Source organism: Phocoena phocoena, chromosome 1, assembly GCF_963924675.1.
Source record: "Phocoena phocoena chromosome 1, mPhoPho1.1, whole genome shotgun sequence".
NCBI classification, from domain to species: Eukaryota; Metazoa; Chordata; class Mammalia; order Artiodactyla; family Phocoenidae; genus Phocoena; species Phocoena phocoena.
In genome coordinates this window covers 30,211,288-30,231,988 of record NC_089219.1, presented here as the reverse complement: position 1 = coordinate 30,231,988, position 20,701 = coordinate 30,211,288, and the positions used below count along the sequence as shown (strand labels likewise).

The 20,701-nt window shown below is 43.2% G+C and overlaps 1 protein-coding gene and 1 non-coding gene across 2 annotated transcripts; one reads left to right on the top strand and one right to left on the bottom strand.

The window, feature by feature from the left end:
• The first annotated feature begins 994 nt into the window (after positions 1-994).
• SNIP1 (Smad nuclear interacting protein 1) lies at positions 995-12,121 on the top strand. The gene is made up of 4 exons (XM_065893576.1): positions 995-1,212; positions 2,610-2,712; positions 10,098-10,696; positions 11,678-12,121. Exons 1-4 carry the CDS (start codon positions 995-997, stop codon positions 11,934-11,936), a joined length of 1,179 nt encoding a protein of 392 aa, XP_065749648.1. The 3' UTR covers positions 11,937-12,121.
• Positions 9,548-9,652, bottom strand: LOC136140425 (U6 spliceosomal RNA). The gene has a single exon (XR_010657610.1). It is a non-coding gene; the product is annotated as a U6 spliceosomal RNA (small nuclear RNA).
• Positions 12,122-20,701: the final 8,580 nt, after the last annotated feature.

Below are 20,701 nucleotides of genomic sequence, written 5' to 3'. Positions count from 1 at the left end.
ATTTTGTCATTTTCAAAATGGGAATCATCTGACCCCTCAGCGAAGGGTTGGGGAAGATTCCCAGAGGAAGGCATCTGAAGTTGCCGGGTTTTAAAAAATATTGGCTTTTAAGTAAGTGGAGAAATGACAACATAACAGAAAGCGCAAGAACAGAGGGGAAATACTAATGATTTGCCCACGGGCTACCATCTGTGATTGCATTTCCTTCTCTTCCTCTTTCCTTGGTATTCCCAAACGTAAATGTAATCACACACTGCGCACAATTTTGTATCTTGCTTCTTTCGTTTAACAAGTCAGGGTTTTTTCCATTTGTCATATAGTTTGTAAATAGCATTGCGAATGGCGACATAACATCTTTCCTATCGCTGGGCATGTAGGTTGTCTCTGTGCTCCGTAATTACTTTAACAGGGCAACAAACATCCTTGAGAGTAACTTTTTTTTTTTAACATCTTTATTGGGGTATAATTGCTTTACAACGGTGTGTTAGTTTCTGTTTATAACAAAGTGAATCAGTTATACATATACATATGTTCCCATATCTCTTCCCTCTTGCATCTCCCTCCCTCCCACCCTCCCTATCCCACCCCTCCAGGCGGTCACAAAGCACAGAGCTGATATCACTGCTATGCGGCTGCTTCCCACTAGCTATCTACCTTACGTTTGGTAGTGTATATATGTCCATGCCTCTAGTCATGTACCAAGATGTTCATTGCAGCTCTATTTACAATAGCCCGGAGACGGAAACAACCTAAGTGCCCAAAGTTGAGAGTAGCTTTTTCACAAAAGTTTGCTTTTGAAACTTAAATCTCTTGCCTCTCGAGTCGGGTCACTAAAGCCCCTCCCACTCCAGAATCGTATCGCGTTATCTCCGCCGCGAGGGTTTCTGGGAGAGCGTGCACTCGGAAGCGGAAGTCCTAGCGTCAGGTCCGTCATTTCCTTCGGGGACAGGAGTGCTACGGACATCTTTTTCCTGGGCTCCGCAGGTCTCTTAGTATGAAGGAGGTGAAGAGCGAGCGGGATCGGGGGAGCCGACGAAGGCACCGGGACGGGGACATGGTGGCGGCGGTGGTGGTGAAGCAGGAGCGCCTCAGCCCGGAATCCGCGCCTCCCGTGCACCGCCGCCCGGACTCCTCCGGCGGTAGCCCGTCCCCACCGGCTGGCGAGTCGGGCCGCCCGAGTCACCGCGGGAACCGAGCCCGAGGAGGTAGCCGGTAAGTGAGAAGCAGCCCGGGGTGGACCTTAGGTCGGGTTCATTGAGAAAGGAGGACAGGGCTGGAACCAGAAACACACCTTGAACGCTGAGCGCTGCAGCTTGGACTTAATCCTAAGGCGATAGAAGTGACCGGTTGTGCTTGTGTTAAGGAACGTTTACTCTGGTACCTGTCACTTAAGTAATAGTTGGGCGTTAAGCGCCTAATGCCTGCTGGACAGGATCTCGTCCCTCCATTTCTGGGTACCCAGCATTTCACCGGGTATGGTCCAGTTTAAGTTGTTCGTTAAGCAATGATCGTTTAAGTTGAAATGAAAGATTTTCCCCATTTGCCTGCAAACGGAGTGCGGGAGTTATCTTTTCAGTTATCTTCCCCGAGAAGTTTACATATCGAGGGCCTAGGCGATCTGTCTAATATTCTGTGGAAAAATATTGTCTCTTGTTAAACTCGTTCATTTATTAATTCATTCGACGTAGTTTTACTGAGTACCTATTATGTGCTAAAGACCATCGTAGGTTATAAAATAATGTGGAAAAATATCTATGTAACACTTTTAAAAATATACATATGTATATGTAGAAAAAAGAAGACCGTGCTAGGTTCTGGGGCGGCAAGGATGAACACTGTAGATGATCTCTACCTTGGTGAAACTGACCGTGCTGTAGCTCTGAGACAAAATAACAAGCAAATTAAATTAAAAAAAAAGTTTCAGTTAGTAACAAGTATTAGGGGTAGGTTAAAACAGTAATGTGATAGTGAGAGGGTAGAGGGAAGTGGTTCTCCCTGAACCACTCTCTGAAAAGTCCACCATTTGACCTGAGACCTGAATGGTAAGAATAATCCAGCTTTGTAAAGGTCTAGGCAGAGGGAACAGCCTGTGCAAAGAACTTGAAGTGGAATCAATTGTGTTCCTTCTAGAAATGGGGGGTGGATCCAGGAGATCAAGGAGGGTGGTTGGAATGAGGTGGGAGATGGAGGAAATAGAGCCAGAGAACTTGCTGATTGATTGAGTGAGTGAGTGTGATTGTGTGGGAGAGGAGCGTGGGGGGCTGCTCGTGGTGAGGAGAAAAAGAATCAAGGGTGACTTCTAGGTTTTTGGCCTGAGGAACAGGGTGGATGGGGTGGCGCCAGTTACCCAGATGGCAAAGACAGAGGAAAGTTTCTTGAGGGGATGGGAATCTAGAGTTATGTCATCTATGTGAGAAGTTCCATCAGGCAATTATGTATGTGGAAGACATTAGGGCTAGAAAAGTGAAGCTCCTTACTCCTTTAGTGTGATCAGCAGAGACCTGCACAAATGTGGTGTTTGTGTTAGTAGGTAAGCCTGATACTTGAAGCTAATTTCTATTAGGGAATGAAAATTGAGATAAAATCTGCGTGTGTCATTCTCTGAACAGGTCTCCAGCCAGAAAGAAAAACAAGTCCTCAGGGAGAAGAAGCAAGTCTCCCCGGAGTAAGAGAAGCCGAAGTCCTCACCACTCAATGGTCAAAGTAAAGCAGGTAAGTGGATTGAGATGTTTTCATACTGGCCCCAAACCTAGAGCCTGTCCCATCATAGCTAAAGAGTGTTGTGTATGTGTTCTCCTGTACTTGCGATGGGCTTTTCTAAAAACTGGTTTGTTTTTTTTTCCTGCTTGCTTTGTTAAGTTAAACCTATTATTTTGAGGTAATTGTTGATTCACATGCAGTTGTAAGAAATAATACAGAAGTGGCTGTTTCTCCCAATGGTAACATCTTACAGAACTATAGAACAGTATCACAGTCAAAACGTTGACATCAGAGCAGTCAAGGAAAAAAACATTTCCATCACAAGGATCCCTCGTGTAGTCCTTTTATAGTCACAGCCAGTTCCCTGCCACCCTTACCCCTCAACTCCTGGCAGCTTCTAATCTCCTCTCCATTTCTATAATTTTGTCACTTCAAGCATGCTGTGTAAATGGAATCTCACAGTACAAGCCTTTAGGGATTGCCTTTTTTCACTCAGCAGAATTCTTTAGAGATTCATTCAGGTTGTTGCCTCTCTCCGTAGTTCATTCCTTTTTATTGCTGAGTCGTATTCAGTGGTGTGGATTTAACCATTTGCCCGTTAAAGAATATCTGGGTTGTTACCAGTTTTTTGGCTGTTAGACGTAAGGCTGCTATGTAAACATTTGTGGGCAGGTGTTTGTGCGAACGTAAGTTTTGTTTTCTCTGGGGCAGATGCCCGGGAGTGCAACTGCTGGATGGTATGGTAGTTGTGGGTTTAATTGTTTTTTAAGACATTGCCAGACTGTTTCCCAGAGTGCTGTGTTAGTTTGCCAGGCCTTCCATAACAAAATTCCACAGACTGGCTGCCTCAAACAACGGAACCTATAATTTTCACACAGTTCTAGAGGCTAGAAGTCCGAGATCAAAGTTTCAGCAGTTTGGTTTCTCCTGAGGCCTCTCTCCTTGGCTTGCCTTCTCCACTGTGCCCTCACATAGCCTTTCCCTCTGTGCTCCTATCCCTGGCTCCTAGCTCCTCCTTTAACCACATCAGCCGTATTGGGTTAGGGTCTCACTCATTTTAACTCAATCAGTTCTTCAAAGAGCTTATCTACAAAAAATTTGGTTACATTGTAAGATGTGGAGGTTGGGACTTCAACATATAAATTTGGGGGCACGATTCAGTCCATAACAGTGGCTGTACCGTTTTACATTTCCACCTGTCATGTGAGTGACCCAGCATTTGTTACTGGCACCATTTTTTAATTTTAACCATTCTTACAGGTGGGATAGTGGTATTGTGATCTTAATTTGCATTTACCTAATGGCTAATGATATTGAACATCTTTTCATGCGCTTATTTGCCATCTGTATTTCCTCTCAGGTGACATGTGTCTTCAGATCTTTTGCCTATTTTCTAGATGGATTATTGGGGATTTTTTACTATTGAGTTTTAAGAGTTCTTTTTTAATATTCTTAGATACTAAGCCTTTTGGGGTGAGTGGTTTGCCAGTATTTTCTTCCAGTCTGTATCTTTTCTGGTCATTCTCTTAACAGGATTTTTCTCAGAGCAAAAGTTTTCATTTAGATGGAGTCCAGCTTATCTGTTTTTCTTTTTGTAGATTATGCTCTTGGTGTCATATCTAAGAACTTTTTCCCTGGCCCTAGATCCTGAAGATTTGTTTTTTCCTTAATGTTTTTCATGTAAGTCCCTGGTCTATTTTAAATTTGTTTTACTATAAGGTGGGAACAATCTTGTTTATATCTATTAAAAAAATCTTGTTAAGATTTTGATTGGAATAGTGTTAAACTTGTATTTTGGGGTGAGTCGGGTTTTTTAAATTATTATTATATTGAGTCTTCTAGTCTGTGAACATAGGTGTGTCTCCGTTTATTTAGCTCTTTGATTTCTTTCATCAGTGTTTGTAGTTTTCAGTGTACAAGTCCCATACGTGTTTTGTTAGATTTACACTTTTTTTTTTTTTTTGGTACGCGGGCCTCTCACTGTTGTGGAGCACAGGCTCCGGACGCGCAGGCTCAGCGGCCATGGCTCACGGGCCCAGCCGCTCCGTGGCATGTGGGATCTTCCCGGACTGGGGCACGAACCCCTGTCCCTTGCATCGGCAGGCGGACTCTCAACCACTGCGCCACCAGGGAAGCCCCCAGATTTACACTTAAGTAATTTGTTTTAGTGACTGTAAGTGATATTTTAAATTTCATTGTTTACTTGTTCATTGCTAGTACATAGAAATATAATTGATTTTTGTATGTTTATCTTATATCCTGTGACCTTACTGAACTCATTCATTTATTTTAGGAGGTTTTTGGTAGATTACTTGGGATTTTCTACATAGATAATCATATCTGCAAATAGGCACAGTTTTATTTCTTCCTTTACAGTGTGTATGCATTTTGTTTTATCTTGCTGCACTGTCTAGGACTTCAGCACTATGTGGAATAAGAGTAGTGAGAGCAGACGCTCTTGCCTTTTGCCCTCAGTCCTGATGGACAAGCATTCAGTCTTCTTTTTAAAGAAGCTCTTTGTTACAAAGTGCAAATAGAGACACTGGCATTAAGAAAATGGATTTTCTTATGATTTTGAGATACTGTGGGCCAACTGTCTGCTACCTAAAAAGATACAAAGCCAGACAGTCTTGATGGTCTGTTATATGAATCGGTCAGGCACCGCCTTGGCTATCTCAGAATTCAGCCACTGGAACCCCAGTACCCAGATAGAACCTCTCAAACCACTTGTAGTTTTGTGTGTGTGTGTGTGTGTTTATGTACAACTTGCTACTTTTTTGATTTAATAATTTTGGCGTGTTACATTTTGTAGATTTAAGGTGCAAAGCTGTGTTCCTTCGATACATTTATATATTGTAATACGATTGCCATTGAAGCAGTATTTACCACGTTACATCATTATAGTGCAGTATTATTGTCTGTATTCATTATACTGTGCATTAGATCTCTGTGGCTTATTTACTACTCGTTACAAGTTTGTACCCTTAAATACCATCAGTCTTACCCTCTCGCCCCCCATCTCCTAGTAAACACCATTTTACTCCCTCATTTATTCATTTATTTATATATATGTATGTATGTTTGACTTTTTCAACTTGCAGCTCTTTACCTCTGGTTTCTAAATCAGCACTTTACAGTGAATCCTGGGGCTTACAGCATGGAACTGTTTTGTGATTATTGTTATTTTGAAGTGTCTTAGTTTGCTTTTCTATGCTAACTTCCCTCCTGACCTCAAATTATCTTTTAAAAAGCTGATTTCATTGTATTAATCAGCTAGAAACTTGGAAGTGGCTCTTGAGCAAAAGGGTTTGAGCGCTTGACAGGCAGCTGAAAGTCAGTGACTTTCACCTGGATTGTAAGAGTGCACACAGCCTCTGACTTAAGCATGACTTGTACTTACAGATATTCTCCTCTGCGCCACTCAGCCACCATTAAAAAAATAAAGTTATCTAGCGCAGGGAATTATATTCAATATCTTGTAATAACCTATAATGGAAAAGAATCTGAAAAAGAATATATGTGTGTGGGTGTGTGTGTACGTATAACTGAATCACTTTGCTATACGCCTGAAACTAACACAACATTGTAAATCGATTATACTTCAATTAAAAAAAAAGGAGGAGGGGAACAGGATTGTGGAAACCTCAGAAAAAATAAATTTATCGTTTGCTTGTTCATCATAACACAGAATTCTGTAAAATAGAAAGTGAGAGTATGGTTTATGTAGTGTATGGTTACTTTTTTCATTAGCCTCAAAATCGCACCCCTTCCCACAAACAAAAAAATCACCTCATTCCCCAGAAGTAGCCATTTTAATAGTTTGATATTTATACTTCAAGGTTCTGTTATACTTAACGTTATCTTCTTTTCCTTTATGTTTTGGGGCGTGTGTGTGTGTGTGTGTGTGTGTGTATTCTATGCAAAGATGTTCATTAAAAAATATATATTATCCTACTTATCAATAATTGAGAGTATATGTTGAAATCTTAGTTATTTTGTGTTATCTGGTTTTGTAATTTGTCATATTCTCTCCATAGTGTCTACTAATTTTGCCTGGTATACACTTTTTGGAAACGAAGACAGAATTGCTCATTGGATTTAGCAACGTGGAGGTCATTGGTGACCTTGACCAGCAATTTTAGTGGAGTAGTAAGGATGAAGCCTAATTGGAGGGTTCAAAAGAAGATGGGAGAAGAATTGGAGACTGATTAAAACCAAACTGTTTTGAGGAGTTTTACTCAAAGAGGAGTGAAGAAATAGGGTGGAAGCTGACATGGGAGATGAGTTCTAGAGAAGAACAGGTGCCTGTGCCGATGAGAATGATCCAGTGCAGAACGGGGAAGCAGATTATGGACAAGAGAGATGAGAATCACTGGAGTGATATTCTGGATGAGAGGGAAGCTCCCAGATGTAGGAATTGGCTTTAGGTAGAAGCACAGATAGTTTCCTTATGGTCACAGGGAGGGAAGACAGAGTATACGGGTACAGATACTGATGGGTGGGTGGATGTAGAAAATCCCTTCTGAGTAAATAAGGGATGGGGAAGACCATGTAGGAGATTTGAGGACAGAGAAGTGGTAAAACAGTCATCTGGGAGAATGAATAGATCAAGAAAATGTAGGATGTTTGCTGGGCATCATTAAGGAGGCTTGGGGTCATGCTTCTAAGGTAGGACCATTCAGAATGGTTTGTGTTTTTTCTCTAGCCACTTTGCTGTGCTTAATGCTGATTGTGGTTTTGCCAGGACGGTGCAACAGAATGGCATAGGGGCAAAGGATTTGAATATCTCCACATGGGAGTGATCATACTGTTTGACCATGGATTTTTTTTTTTTTTGTGGTACGCGGGCCTCTCCCTGTTGTGGCCTCTCCCGTTGCGGAGCACAGGCTCCGGACGCACGGGCTCAGTGGCCATGGCTCACGGGCCCAGCTGCTCCGTGGCATGTGGGATCTTCCCGGACCGGGGCACGAACACGTGTCCCCTGCTTCGGCAGGCGGACTCTCAACCACTGTGCCACCAGGGAAGCCCTTGACCATGGCATTTAAGTTAGGAAGGGAAGAGAGCGAGGGACTGTGCAAAGGTAAGAGGATCAAAGGCTTGGATGAGTCTTATTGGGATAAGGATTGTTAGAGTTGGGTAAAGTGTGAGCTGGAAAGATGGGCAGAAGGAGGACTGCTTAAAATGGAAATTATAGAGGGGTTGCAGTTATTAGAAATGAAGAAGTCCATGTATAACCATGGGGGTGAGTGGCTGAAGAGAAGGGAGGAGACAAGTAAGGTAATGGGAGGAGAGAAATGCAAAGAACAGAGATGCCAGCACGTTATCGAAATGACCAAGAGTAATGCTGGAGAGAATGACTTGAGCTGGAAGTGAAACTGGCACAAAGTGAGGGGAAGTGACTCAGGATTAGTAAATGACAGCAGCACTGAGAGTAATGGGTGACAGTGGTCTTACGTGAGATTCACAGCTGGGTTTTTTAGGGAGAAAGAAAAGGGTGGGGCGTGTTCTGGAATTGGCAGTGAGAAGCAAGGACGACACCTGCCATATGTCCGGACCCAGTGAGAAGCAAGGATGACACCTGCCATATGTCCAGACCCAGAGATGGTGGGAGTTGGGGGAGTTCAGAGGGAGAAAAACAGCCACCATTTGAGGAGCTGCAGGGGAGCAGTGTGCTCAGGGCAGAGCCAGGGTTCTGTTAGAGCGAAAGGAGATGGGAATGATCTGGAGGATGTAGATCAGTTTTGCCGAGGCTTCCATTCCAGGGGGCATAGTGCAACAACAGCTTCAGGAGTTGAAGAAGGGGACAGATTTGGGGACAGAATCCTTGATGTACAGAGCCTTATGGGGATTAGAGTACAAGGGAGGTAGAGGTGATGACCTGGAATCTGTGACTTCTTACAGTGACTCATTTAATCAGGGATAAAGGGCATAATGAGATGAGTTCTGGTGAGCTCAAGGCAGATGGTGGTGGCAAACTTGTGAATGTCTTGGGGTAGGAGGGTTGGGTGTCTGAGGCTCCCTGCCTCTTGTCACTTGTCTCTGGAGGCTTGGAAGTCTAGGAAAACTGGGTCCTGCTCTGAGCAAGCAGACCCCTACTTGACCCCTGTGTATGGTAGGGAGAAGGCCTTGAGGCGGGGGTGGGATTGGTGGGGGAGTGGAGACAAGGTCTCAGTCCTGGTGCTCAGGATTTCCTCTCTACCCCTTTCCAGGAGGAGCAGCCTTGCTCATAGTGTGCGGGGGCCCCCCTCTTGAACTCTAATGCCTTAGTTATTAGATTAATCAGGGTAAGCCTATCGTCGTGTGTTCATTAAATATTTATTTGTTCTGATAATTCCTTGTTAATATCCTTTGCCCATTATCTCCTGTGCTGATTTTCAGTGCTGAGTCTATTTTAAGAAACCATCGTGTTTCCTCATTTTTTTCAGATCTTTAAAAAATATATCTGTTACAGTTGACCCTTGAACAACATGGGTTTGAATTGCACTGGTCCACTTATATGCAGATTGTTTTTCAGTAGTAGATACTGCAGTACTCCGTGTCCCCTGTTGGTTGAATCTGTGGATTCGGACCCTTGAATACAGAGGAACCAGGTATACAGAGGGCCGACTACAACTAGTTGGAGTGTTGGTGCCCCTGTGCCCCTAACCCCCTCATTATTCAAGGGTCAACTGTAGTAAATTTTTATAGGTTTCTTATTTTTTTTAATGTTTAAAAATTAACTGCTTGTTTATTTTTGTCAGGATAAACCTGTCATGGTACTGTTGCTACCCCTCTTGAGTTCTTATGGCTACACTAATAATAAAATTGACACAAGGCAGAAAAACAGGAGAAGAAAACCCACAAATTAAAAAATATGGAATGCTTCACGAATTTGCGTGTCATCCTTGCACAGGGGCCATGCTAGTCTTCTCTATCGTTCCAATTTTAGTATATGTGCTGCTGAAGCGAGCACTATATGTCTCTTATATGTCTTGCATATTTCTTAATTTTATTCTGGGTATTGAAATCGGATCTTTTAAAATTACTATTACATTTTCCTTTTGGGCATAAGAGAAAGCTAGCTTTTTTTTTTACGTAATTATCTTGTATGTGACTACTTAACTCTCTCTGTTAGTTCTGATTCTGTATGCATGTCCCTCTAAGTTTGCCTATAGGTGTTCTTGTTTCTTGGGCTCTGAACGTGGGTGTGCACTGTTAGCGCTATAGCTGGGCAGCAGCCTAGGGCACCTGTTCTGTGTGGTGGCCTTGCAAGGGGACATGACCACCACTGGTAACCTTATTTCTGTGGGACATTTTGCTCTGAATGCCAAAGTCCAAAGCACAAATGACTTTTTGACTGCGGCTCTCTTCATAGACTATGCACGGCCTTTACTTTCTTGAATCTGTTTGAATTTCAGGAACGTGAGGATCATCCCCGGAGAGGCCGGGAGGATCGGCCACACCGAGAACCCTCAGGACAGGAACACAGGCGAGCTAGGAACAGTAACCGAGACAGACACCGCGGCCACTCCCACCAGAGGAGAAGCTCGGGCGAGAGGCCTGGCAGCGGGCAGCCTCAGGGACGGGATCGAGATGCCCAGAACCTACAGGCGCAGGAAGCTGAGCGGGAGTTTCACAACACCCGGCGCCGGGAGCACCGCCAGAAGAACGAAGCCGGCGGTAACGCATCTCAGGACTCACTTCCTCAGCCTGGCCCTGGCAGCAACAACAAAGACAAAGAAGTGCCTGTTAAAGAAAAGCCAAGCTTTGAACTTTCTGGGGCACTTCTTGAGGACACCAACACCTTTCGGGGTGTAGTCATTAAATACAGCGAGCCCCCGGAAGCACGTATCCCCAAAAAACGGTGGCGTCTCTACCCCTTTAAAAATGATGAGGTGCTTCCAGTGATGTACATCCACCGACAGAGCGCTTACCTCCTGGGCCGACACCGCCGCATCGCAGACATTCCCATCGATCACCCCTCCTGTTCAAAGCAGCACGCCGTCTTTCAGTACCGGTGAGTGTACATCTGCAGAGGGAACCTGAAGTGCCGGTAGGAGCCCGGCATCTCGGTTACTTAGGATCGCTGAGGTCTGTGTGCCGGTGTGTGCGCAAGAAGCCCATACCCCTCGTATCTAGTGTTCGTCTTAAGGAGTATTATTCACCTAACGAATAATCACTTTCCACAAATAATTGCTTACATTTGTGTAACAGACTGGAACTTGGTGTCAGAAATCCAGATTTTGAATCCTGCCACTGCCACTTACCAGGTGTCTGCCCTGGGGCGAGCCAGTCTTCTGGGCCTCGGTTTCTACCTGCCTCGCGGGGCTGTTATGAGGGTTAAATGGAAATAAAGCTGAGAGTGCCTGGCATATGTTAGCTGAATCTGTATCTTGACAGTTTCCACAGTACGTCTGTCATTGTTGGATGTTCACAACAATCCAGTGGGGGGGCGAGGACAGGTATTAATACCCCGTTTGACAGATGAGAATATGAAGCTCAGCAAAGCCAAGTGGCTTGCCTAATAAATGATCGCTGTAGTAGAACTCTGGCTCAAATCAATTTTGATTTGAACAGTTTTGATCATCTCATCTGTTCCCTTGACTCTGAAGTCCAAATCCACTGGTTTATTCCCATTGGGGCAGGAGCTAAAGTATGTTGAGATATAGGTAAAAGAAGCATTATATTGATTATAAGCAATGCAAAAAGTGTCAAAAAATGCAAAAAATGCATTTCTCAACCATGGCAAGAGGCCTTGGATTCTGCATTTTAAGCTTTGATCTACCATGAATCCTCCCCGCCCAGTGACCAGTTCTCACCATTTCTACTTGCTCCCAATTTCTGAATCCATGGCCGTGCCTTTCCCTTGACTTCCTAGAGTTTGAACTTGAACTGTGTCTAAGCCAGGTTGTTTACATCGTCCAGACTGTGTTAGCAAAGAGCTGGATGATCTGAGGCAGGATTTCACTCACAGGTTTCGCTCCTTTATCTCTGCTAGGCTCGTGGAATATACCCGTGCTGATGGGACAGTTGGCCGCAGGGTGAAGCCCTACATCATTGACCTTGGCTCAGGCAATGGAACGTTCCTGAACAACAAGCGAATTGAGCCACAGAGATACTACGAACTGAAGGAAAAGGATGTCCTTAAATTTGGGTTCAGCAGCAGAGAGTACGTCCTGCTCCACGAGTCCTCGGACACATCTGAAGTGGACAGGGGAGACGAGGGTGACGACGAGGGGGAGGTATCTGACAGCTAGCAGACTGAAGCACAAGCCAAACTCTCGAGAGACCTTTTCTTCCTGCGAAAGCTTTGGGATTGACTCGGGGCACCGCCGTGCTCTCTGTAACGCCTCTTATTGCCTTAAGTCTTTCTTCTGTTGCTGACCGGCTTACGTTTCAGTGTAAGAAAACTGACTTATGTTTGGTTGAACTTTTCTCTGTGGCACATCAGCCACATGCACATGCTGTGGGCATTTGTTTTCTGAACAGTCTCACCAACACATCGTGTTTTAGTAGAAGCATCGTGGCTTGAGTTGGTGCTTTCAGAACTACTGTGCAGGAAACTATAAAGCCCTGGTTGAAGGGGATTGTGGCTTGCTTTCTTTGTACAGTTACTTTATTTATATCGTTGTTAAGCTTTGTGGACCGGGTTTGTTTTTGTCTTGGGGGCAGACCCCTGAACAGAGAATCTTACTAAGCTTTGGTTATCACCAAAACAGCCTCCCGAGTATACCAAAGCTTTGACCTGGTTGAGCTCTTGAGTCACAGAAATTGATTTTGCACTTCGTTGTTTGGGGGTGGGCAGGGGGGTGGGGGAGATTTACCACATGACCTCATTATTGACTGTTGGACTTAAACGGATGCTTTGTGGAGCCTGCTTAAGCTTATGACTGTACAGGAAGGTCATGGCCACTACCAATGGGTGCTGATTACATGTCACGAGAGGCTGAAATGGGTCGTGGATCTGTTTCCTGTGAGAGAACTCTGATTTCTCCATGGAGCATGTACAGAACAATTTTGATCTTCAACTTTGCATTTTTATTTAGAGGTTATCTCCATTCTTCCTTCTTTGAGAAACACACTGTCATTTATGTGGCAGGGTCCTTGCTTTATTCTAACAACGTGTATGTGTTGTGTGGTTTACGTTTTCATCTTTTTAAAAAAATGTTCGGAGAGGTTGTATTTACCTGGGCAATTGGGAATAGCCCAGTTTCCTAATTTTCCACCAGAGGAATATGTGTAAGTAGAAAAGTCATAACTGCTTACATCGTGTGTATGTGTGTGTGTGTGTGTGTGTGTGTGTGAGTGTGTGTGTGTGTGTGAGTGTGTGTGTATGTATATATTTAAAAAATTGTGTGTGAAAGAGCTGCATATTGATTTTCCTATGAGAATGTTTTGTGATGTAAATGTAATACTGCATTATAGGCAAAGGCCTCCCTGCATTTGAAGAGCAGGTTTTCATTTATATGTATTTTTGGAATAAAAAATAATAAAACTTGTAAATATAGCCCCCTTTCAAAGAGTACTTCTTTCCTAGCACAGAGGACCTTGTGTTCATAGGTATATTTGCTGCTAAAGAAATCTTTGTATCAATATTTTGGAGGTAAAAGTAGACAGTTGTGGAGGGTGCCCTGGGGGTGATAGGACTCACCCTGCACTGGAATCCAGATCTTCAAATTTCAGCGAGTGAGCCATGGTCCTGTTGAAGCAGCAGTGCTCTCTGAGTTGGCAGTGAAGGGGTTTTCCTTCCCAGAATAGTCAAGAGTTGGGGCAGGTTATACATAGTGGGCCTCATACCAGTTGACCCCTGTCCCTGCTGTTTCACCCTCAGGTGGTGATGGGGGATGGGATGGGAAGAAGGAGAGATGATGCAAGTCAGTGCTCCTGCTAACTGTTTCTCTTGGGTGGAAACTAATGACATTATTAGATGGTCTTCCTTACCACTGTTTTTCCACTGAGGTCTCACATACTTAGATGTACTCAGGGTTAAATGTTGACTATCGTGGGCTGCTGACTAATGTTTATTCAAAAGAAATGAAAAGATTCCCCTTTGGGGAATTCCCTGGCGGTCCAGTGGTTAAGACTCACACGTCCACTGCACGGGGCACGGGTTTGATCCCTTACCTGGGAACTAAGATCCCACAACCTGTGTGTCATGGCAAGAAAAAGAAAAAAGATCCCCTTTGAAGAGTGAACACTTAATAAGGTTAATTAGGTGAAAGGTTACATGAGGGAAGAAACAATGTAAGAGCAATTAGCATCCTCACCCAATGTGCCCTGGCCCCTGGAGGCACTATTACACACGTGCATGTCTAAAATGTTGTGTTTTGATGAGTTTTTCTCTTGATCCAGGCTGATGGTTTTCTCTTCCTGGGATGAGGGGCTAATCTGGCATCTCACTCCAGGGCCTCCGTGTTCAATTTGCGTAACTACTGCTTCCTGGCAGCCTTAGGCTTGGCTTCAAGCACCATCCTGGTGAACATTGTGATAGATGACCACTTTGCCTACATTTTTTTTTAATACATTTATTTATTCGTTTTTGGCTGCATTGGGTCTTTGTTGCTGCGCGCGGGCTTTCTGTAGTTGCGGCGAGTGGGGGTCTACTCTCTTCGTTGCGGTGTGAGGGCTTCTCATACCGGTGGCTTCTCTTGTTCCGGAGCACGGGCTCCAGGCGCGCGGGCTTCAGTAGTTGTGGCACAAGGGCTCAATAGTTGTGGCTCGAGGGCTCTAGAGCTCGGGCTCAGTCTTTGTGGCGCACGGGCTTAGTTGCTCCACAGCATATGGAATCTTCCCAGACCAGAGCTCGGACCCGTGTCCCCTGAATTGGCAGGTGGATTCTTAACCACTGTGCCACCAGGCAAGTCCTTGCCTACATTTTCAATAAAAGGTCCCAGTTGTGTAGTAGACTTTTGCTTCCTGGATTAAGAGATTCTTCATGCCAAACATTGATATATGGGACAGTGTTCCTTGCCCACACACACTTTTTATTTTTTAAGAGAAAGGGAAAGAAAAGATACTACTTATCTCCAAAGCCAGATATCACCAGCAGACTTCTCATTTGAAGTTGACAAAATCCTAAAACTTTCTTCTTGAATTAATTCATTGCTTAGAAACTGATGTTCATTTTAGCTATTTGCAATTGCTTTATCACCCACCCTTTCTCCGCCCTGGCTATCTTGTCTGCAAGTCATAGCTGTTAAAATCAAGCGATCTGCAAAACGGCCCTTTGCTTCTGAGCCCCTCCCCCAAATCCTCTGTGGCGGCCCACAGTTCTGCCGAGGTATGGGACAGAATCTTCAGATTTTCCCCAGGAGCCTCTTCCCAGTCATTTTCTCATTCCCTCTTTCTGACATTGACAAAGGATAACTCATTAAGAGCAACTGGTGATCTAACTTTTAAATACTTTTATTATATCCTGATGATAAGGAAAAGCAGAGTAATCAGATAACTGAAAAAATTTTTTGTGTGTTATTGTACTGAAATGCCAACATACAATACAGCTTGGTTTTTAAAGGCTTAGAACATATATAAATATAATTTATGATTTGATATGGTGCACAGATGGTTATATTTTTTAACATCCTTCCCTTTGTGGAAATCAGTAGTGGATGTGAGGAACGAAATGATGCCACGTTCATCAGAGCCTAAGTGTGACATGCACATAACACGCCAGTAATGCCTGCTTGTGAAAGAACGTTCTGATCCCACAGTGTTCCTGGGTGTGTGAGTTTATATCAAGTGAAGGCCACTTGATTTATTTATTTTAAATTTATTTATTTATTTATGGCTGCGCTTGGTCTCCGTTGCTGCGTGTGGACTTTCTCTAGTTGCGGTGAGTGGGGGCTACTCTTCGTTGCAGTTCACAGGCTTCTCACTGCAGTGGTTTCTCTTGTTGCGGACCACAGGCTCTAGGTGTGTGGGCTTCAGCAATTGTGGCTCATGGGCTCTAGAGCACAGGCTCAGCAGTTGTGGCGCATAGGCTTAGTTGCTCCACGGCATGTGGGATCTTCCCAGGCCAGGGCTCAAACCTGTGTCCCCTGCACTGGTAGGCGGATTCTTAACCACTGCGCCACCAGGGAAGTCCCAGGCTACTTGACTTAAATTAAAGCTTTGGAATTTAAAGCTTCATTCGGTCTCTTGGGTCAACTTTCTAGTATATTTATCAAGTGGCAAACTATTTTATTTATTTATTTTAATTTTTTTTTTTTACATTTATTTTGGCTGCGTTGGGTCTTCGTTGCTGCATGTGGGTTTTCTCTAGTTGTGGCGAGCGGGGGCTACTCTTCCTTGCGGTGCGTGGGCTTCTCACTGTGGTGGCTTCTCGTTGCAGAGCATGGGCTCTAGGCTCACGGGCTTCAGTAGTTGTGGCACACGGGCTTCAGTAGTTGTGGCTCGTGGGCTCTAAAGTGCAGGCTCAGTAGTTGTGGCACACAGGCTTAGTTGCTCCGCGGCATGTGGGATCTTCCGGGGCCAGGGATGGAACCCCTGTCCCCTGTGTTGGCAGGCAGACTCTTAATCACTGTGCCACCAGGGAAGTCCCGGAAACAATTTCAAAAGACAGTTGATTTGTTCATATTTACTCTAAAGTTAAGGTGAATTAATCCAATCAATCAATGGTTACATCAACTTACTATGCTAGCAATTGGTTTACAGCTGTGAGTTAGAAACGGAGAAATAATTTGGAGGTGCGCTACACCTTTTGCAAGAGATGGTATTTGTGTTTAGTTTTTATTTGTATCTTATTGAAGTAGAGTTGATTTACAGTATGTTAGTTTCAGGTGTACAGCACAGTGATTCAGTTATACACACACACACACACACACGCACACACACACACACACACATATATATTTTTTTCAGATTCTGTTCCCTTAGAGGTTATTACAAAATATTGAGTATAGTTCCCTGTGCTATACAGTAGGTCCTTGTTGGTTATCTATTTTATATATAGTAGTGTGTATATGTTAATCCCAACCTCCTAACTTATCCCTCCCCCCACCCTTTCCCCTTTAATAACCATAAGTTACTTTTCTATGTCTGTGGGTCTCTTTTTGTTTTGTAAAATAAGTTTATTTGCATTTTTTTTTAGATTCCACATATAAGCGATATTACATGATATTTGTTTTTCTCTGTCTGGCTTACTTCATTTAGTATGATAATCTCTAGGTCCATCCATGTTGCTGCAAATGGCGTTATTTCATTCTTTTGTATGGCTGAGAAGAGGTGGTATTTGAACTATGCCTTAGAGAACAGGTAGATTTTTGAGCCAGTAGTAGAGGAGGACGTTGTTTCAGACTGAGCAGGCCAGGGGACCACAGGACTGGAGTGGAATATGTGGAAAGGATCCTATGAAATTGTTACCTGAGGTTCCCTCAGCAAGGCAGTGGTGGAGCTAGGATGGCAATGGCCTCAGTCCTGGTTCAGTGGTCTTTCATCTGAATTGTTCCCTCTCACCTCCCCACTGGAGCCTCGTGGAGAGTTTTGAGGAGGGAAGAGACAGCTGGTCCATGAGACTTCCTGATTCACAGGATGTTGAAGGAAATCCTAGTGAGTGGGACTTTCACGGGTAGGGTGTGGCTTAGGTAAATCCTCACCTCACCTAGTCATAGTCAGAACTAGTTGGAAATCATCATGTTGATTCAGAACAATTGACAAATATTTGATCATGGGCAGCCTAAGAATGCATGTACTGAGACCTCTAATAAAACTGGCCAATGTCTAGGAACACTTTCTATGTACAAGGCACAGTTCTGAGCATTCTACATGTTGCACAAATGCATACATTAACTCATTTCCTCCTCATAACCTTATGAGGCAGGCTTCTATTATCATTACATTTTGCAGATGCCAAAACAGGCAAATATTTCTAGACAGAGACTAGCACTGAGAAAAGCCTAAGGTGATAAATGAGGCTTTGGAAGCACTTGAAGTTCAATGGGGGAAAGAGGGTGATTGAGACTTCTGGTTTCTATTAATTCTATTAATGACTGACTAAGTTATTCTTATGAATCTTCCTGCTGAAAACAGCTAAAATTTCTGGATAAAATAAAAATTAAAAAATGTCTGAAGGCATCCAAGCACTGACAAGTAAGTAGAGAGTTATCAGGCCAAAAGTGAAGATAACAATAATCCAGAGAGAAATGGAGCAGAGATGCCTGGAAACCACATTTGATATAAAGACAAACCATATTTGATTCTAGCAAATCAGACCTTACCCTGGATTGAATGGGACAAAAATCAAAACCCAAAGCCCACATACAATGAGTCTAATAGAACATGTTTCCCACAAAAAGCTGACATGCCAGAGAGCTATACCTTTCAGAATAAGGGTGGAACAGAAATTGAGTTCTCCCAGGGATTTGCAGGCTGGAGCTCAGAAAACATCAAGCCCTGAACTTGGCTTAAGATGACCCTGTACTAAATACAAAGAAAAAAAGAAGAAGAAAAAAAGAAGAAAACGACCCTGTACTATTTGTGTCTTCAGGTGTCTGATATAAATAAATGAAATTACTTTTTGGAGGAAGGGACGTTTTATCTCCCCTCCAGTTATTTCCACATATTTTCCTGCAAAGATACAATTGGTATTTTTAAAAGCATACAAGAAAAGGTTCTCACCAATCGAAATAACGGGTAACAGAAACTGATTGTCAAAGACTTCAGATACTTGAATTACAAGGTACTATAAAACGTTCATGGTTGCTATTTTCAAAGAAATAAATGACAAACTTAAAAATACCCACAGGGAACAAGAAATGGCAACAAGTGAAATGGGAGTTATTTAAAAGATCAACTAGAACCTTTTTAGAAATGAAAAATACAATAACTAAATCCATCAATAAATCCCTTTGACAGAAGCTTCAGGGAGAATTAGTGAACTGGAAGGTAGGTCGAAAGAAATTATTCATGCACATAAATTTAACAACTTAGAGGAAATGGATCAATTCCCCCAAAACCATAAGCTACAAAACTTCACCTGATATGAAATATATCATCTGAATAATCTTATAACTATTTTAAAAAATTGAATTTGTAATTAAAAGACTTCCCCAAATAATATCTAGGCCCAGATGGTGATGGTTTCATTGAAGAATGCTACCAATCATTACAAGAATTAGCACCATTCTGTACCATCTCCAGAAATTAGAAAAGCAGGGAACACCTCTCAACTCATAAGGCCATTATTATTTTGATACCAAAACCAGACCAAACAGTACAAAACAAAACAAAACAAAACCAAAAAAACTACAGACCAATATCCCATGAACATACCTTCTAAAATCTTCAATAAAATATTAGCAGATTGAATCTAGCAATATGTAAAAAGAATTATATAACATGGCCAAGGGATTTATTCCAGATATGCAAAGCTGGTTCAACATTTGAAAATGAATCAATGTAATCTACTATATCAAGAAGCTAAGGGGGCTTCCCTCGTGGCGCAGTGGTTAAGAATCCGCCTGCCAGTGCAGGGGACACGGGTTCGAGCCCTAGTCCAGGGAGATCCCACATGTGGCGGAGCAACTAAGCCCATGCGCCACAACTACTGAGCCTGCGCTCTAGAGCTCGTGCTCCGCAACAAGAGAAGGCACTGTAATGAGGAGCCCGCGCAGCGCAACAAAGAGTAGCAGCGAAGACCCAACAAAGCCAAAATAATAAATAAATGAAGAAGCTAAGGAATAAAAATCATATGACCGTGTCAATTGATACAGAAAAAGCATTTGACAAAATTCAACACCCATTCATGATAAAAACTCTCAGTAAAGCAGGAATAGAGGGGAACTTCCTCAACCTGATAAGACTGAATACCTTCCTCTTAGGATAAGGAACAAGTCAAGGATATCTTCTCTGGCCATTCTTATTCAACATAGTACTGGAAGTCTAGCCAGCACAGTAAGGCAAGAAGAGGACATAATAAGCACACAGACTGGAAAGGAAAAAGAAATAAATCTCCCTATTTGCAGATTGTCGACATTAAAAATCCCAAGGAATCTACCAAAAAACCTCCTGCAATTAATAAAGGAATTTAGCAAGACCCCAGTTTACAAGCTCAACACATAGAAGAAATCCAGAATGCGGCAGAGACAAAAGGATGGAAAAAGCAGTGGGTAAAAAAAGGATTCTGGGCTTCCCTCGTGGCGCAGTGGTTGGGAGTTCCCCTGCCGATGCAGGGGACGCGGGTTCGTGCCCCGGTCCGGGAGGATCCGACGTGCCGCGGAGCCGCTGGGCCCGTGAGCCATGGCCGCTGAGCCTGCGCGTCCGGAGCCTGTACTCCGCAACGGGAGAGGCCACAGCGGTGAGAGGCCCGCGTACCGCAAAAAAAAAAAAAAAAAAAAAAACAAGGAGTCTTATGTTTAATCTAAGTTACAGAAGGAGACAGACAATGAGGCAGAGGCATATCTGAAGAAAGATAGCTGTGAATTTTCCAAACCTGTTGAAAGTACAAATCCACGATTGAAGAAACAATTTCAAAGCAACGTGGGAGGGGAGAAAAAAAAAGAAGAATGCAAGAAAAAAGGAAAGCAAGCAAGCAAGCAAGATTAAAAAAAAATAAAAATCCTACCTAGATTCCCAGTGAAATTGCAGAACCCTGGAAAATGGAGAGATCAGAGACTGGAGAAGTAAGCAGGGGGCAGGTGAATACAAAGTTAATGGTATTAGACTTACTGATTTTACTTACATAGTCCTTATTACTTGCCAAGCCCCTTACATTAAGTGATTTACTTCTCACAGCAATTGTATTAGGTGGGCACTATTATTACCTCTATTATATAGATGAGGAAGTTGAGACAAGTGAAATTTAGCTACCTGCGCAAGGTGACACAGCTTATCAATGGTAGAGGTAGGATTTTGAACAAGGTAGTTCTGGATCGTTTGTGCCCTTAACTACCACACATATTTGTCTCCCTAAAGGGCAACGGGAAGCCATGAAAAGGTTTTAACCAAGGGAAAGACACCACATTTGCTTTCCAAAAACAAATCATCCTGGCACCACTGTGAATAATGGATTAAATGGAGCTAAGGG

Bases quoted from the DNA above. Each gene is read 5' to 3' on its own strand.
- SNIP1 (XM_065893576.1), top strand. From the start codon at position 995: ATGAAGGAGGTGAAGAGCGAGCGGGATCGGGGGAGCCGACGAAGGCAC. The intron at 2,713-10,097 runs GTAAGTGGATTG...TTTGAATTTCAG, and splicing joins CAATGGTCAAAGTAAAGCAG to GAACGTGAGGATCATCCCCG. The intron at 10,697-11,677 runs GTGAGTGTACAT...TATCTCTGCTAG, and splicing joins CACGCCGTCTTTCAGTACCG to GCTCGTGGAATATACCCGTG.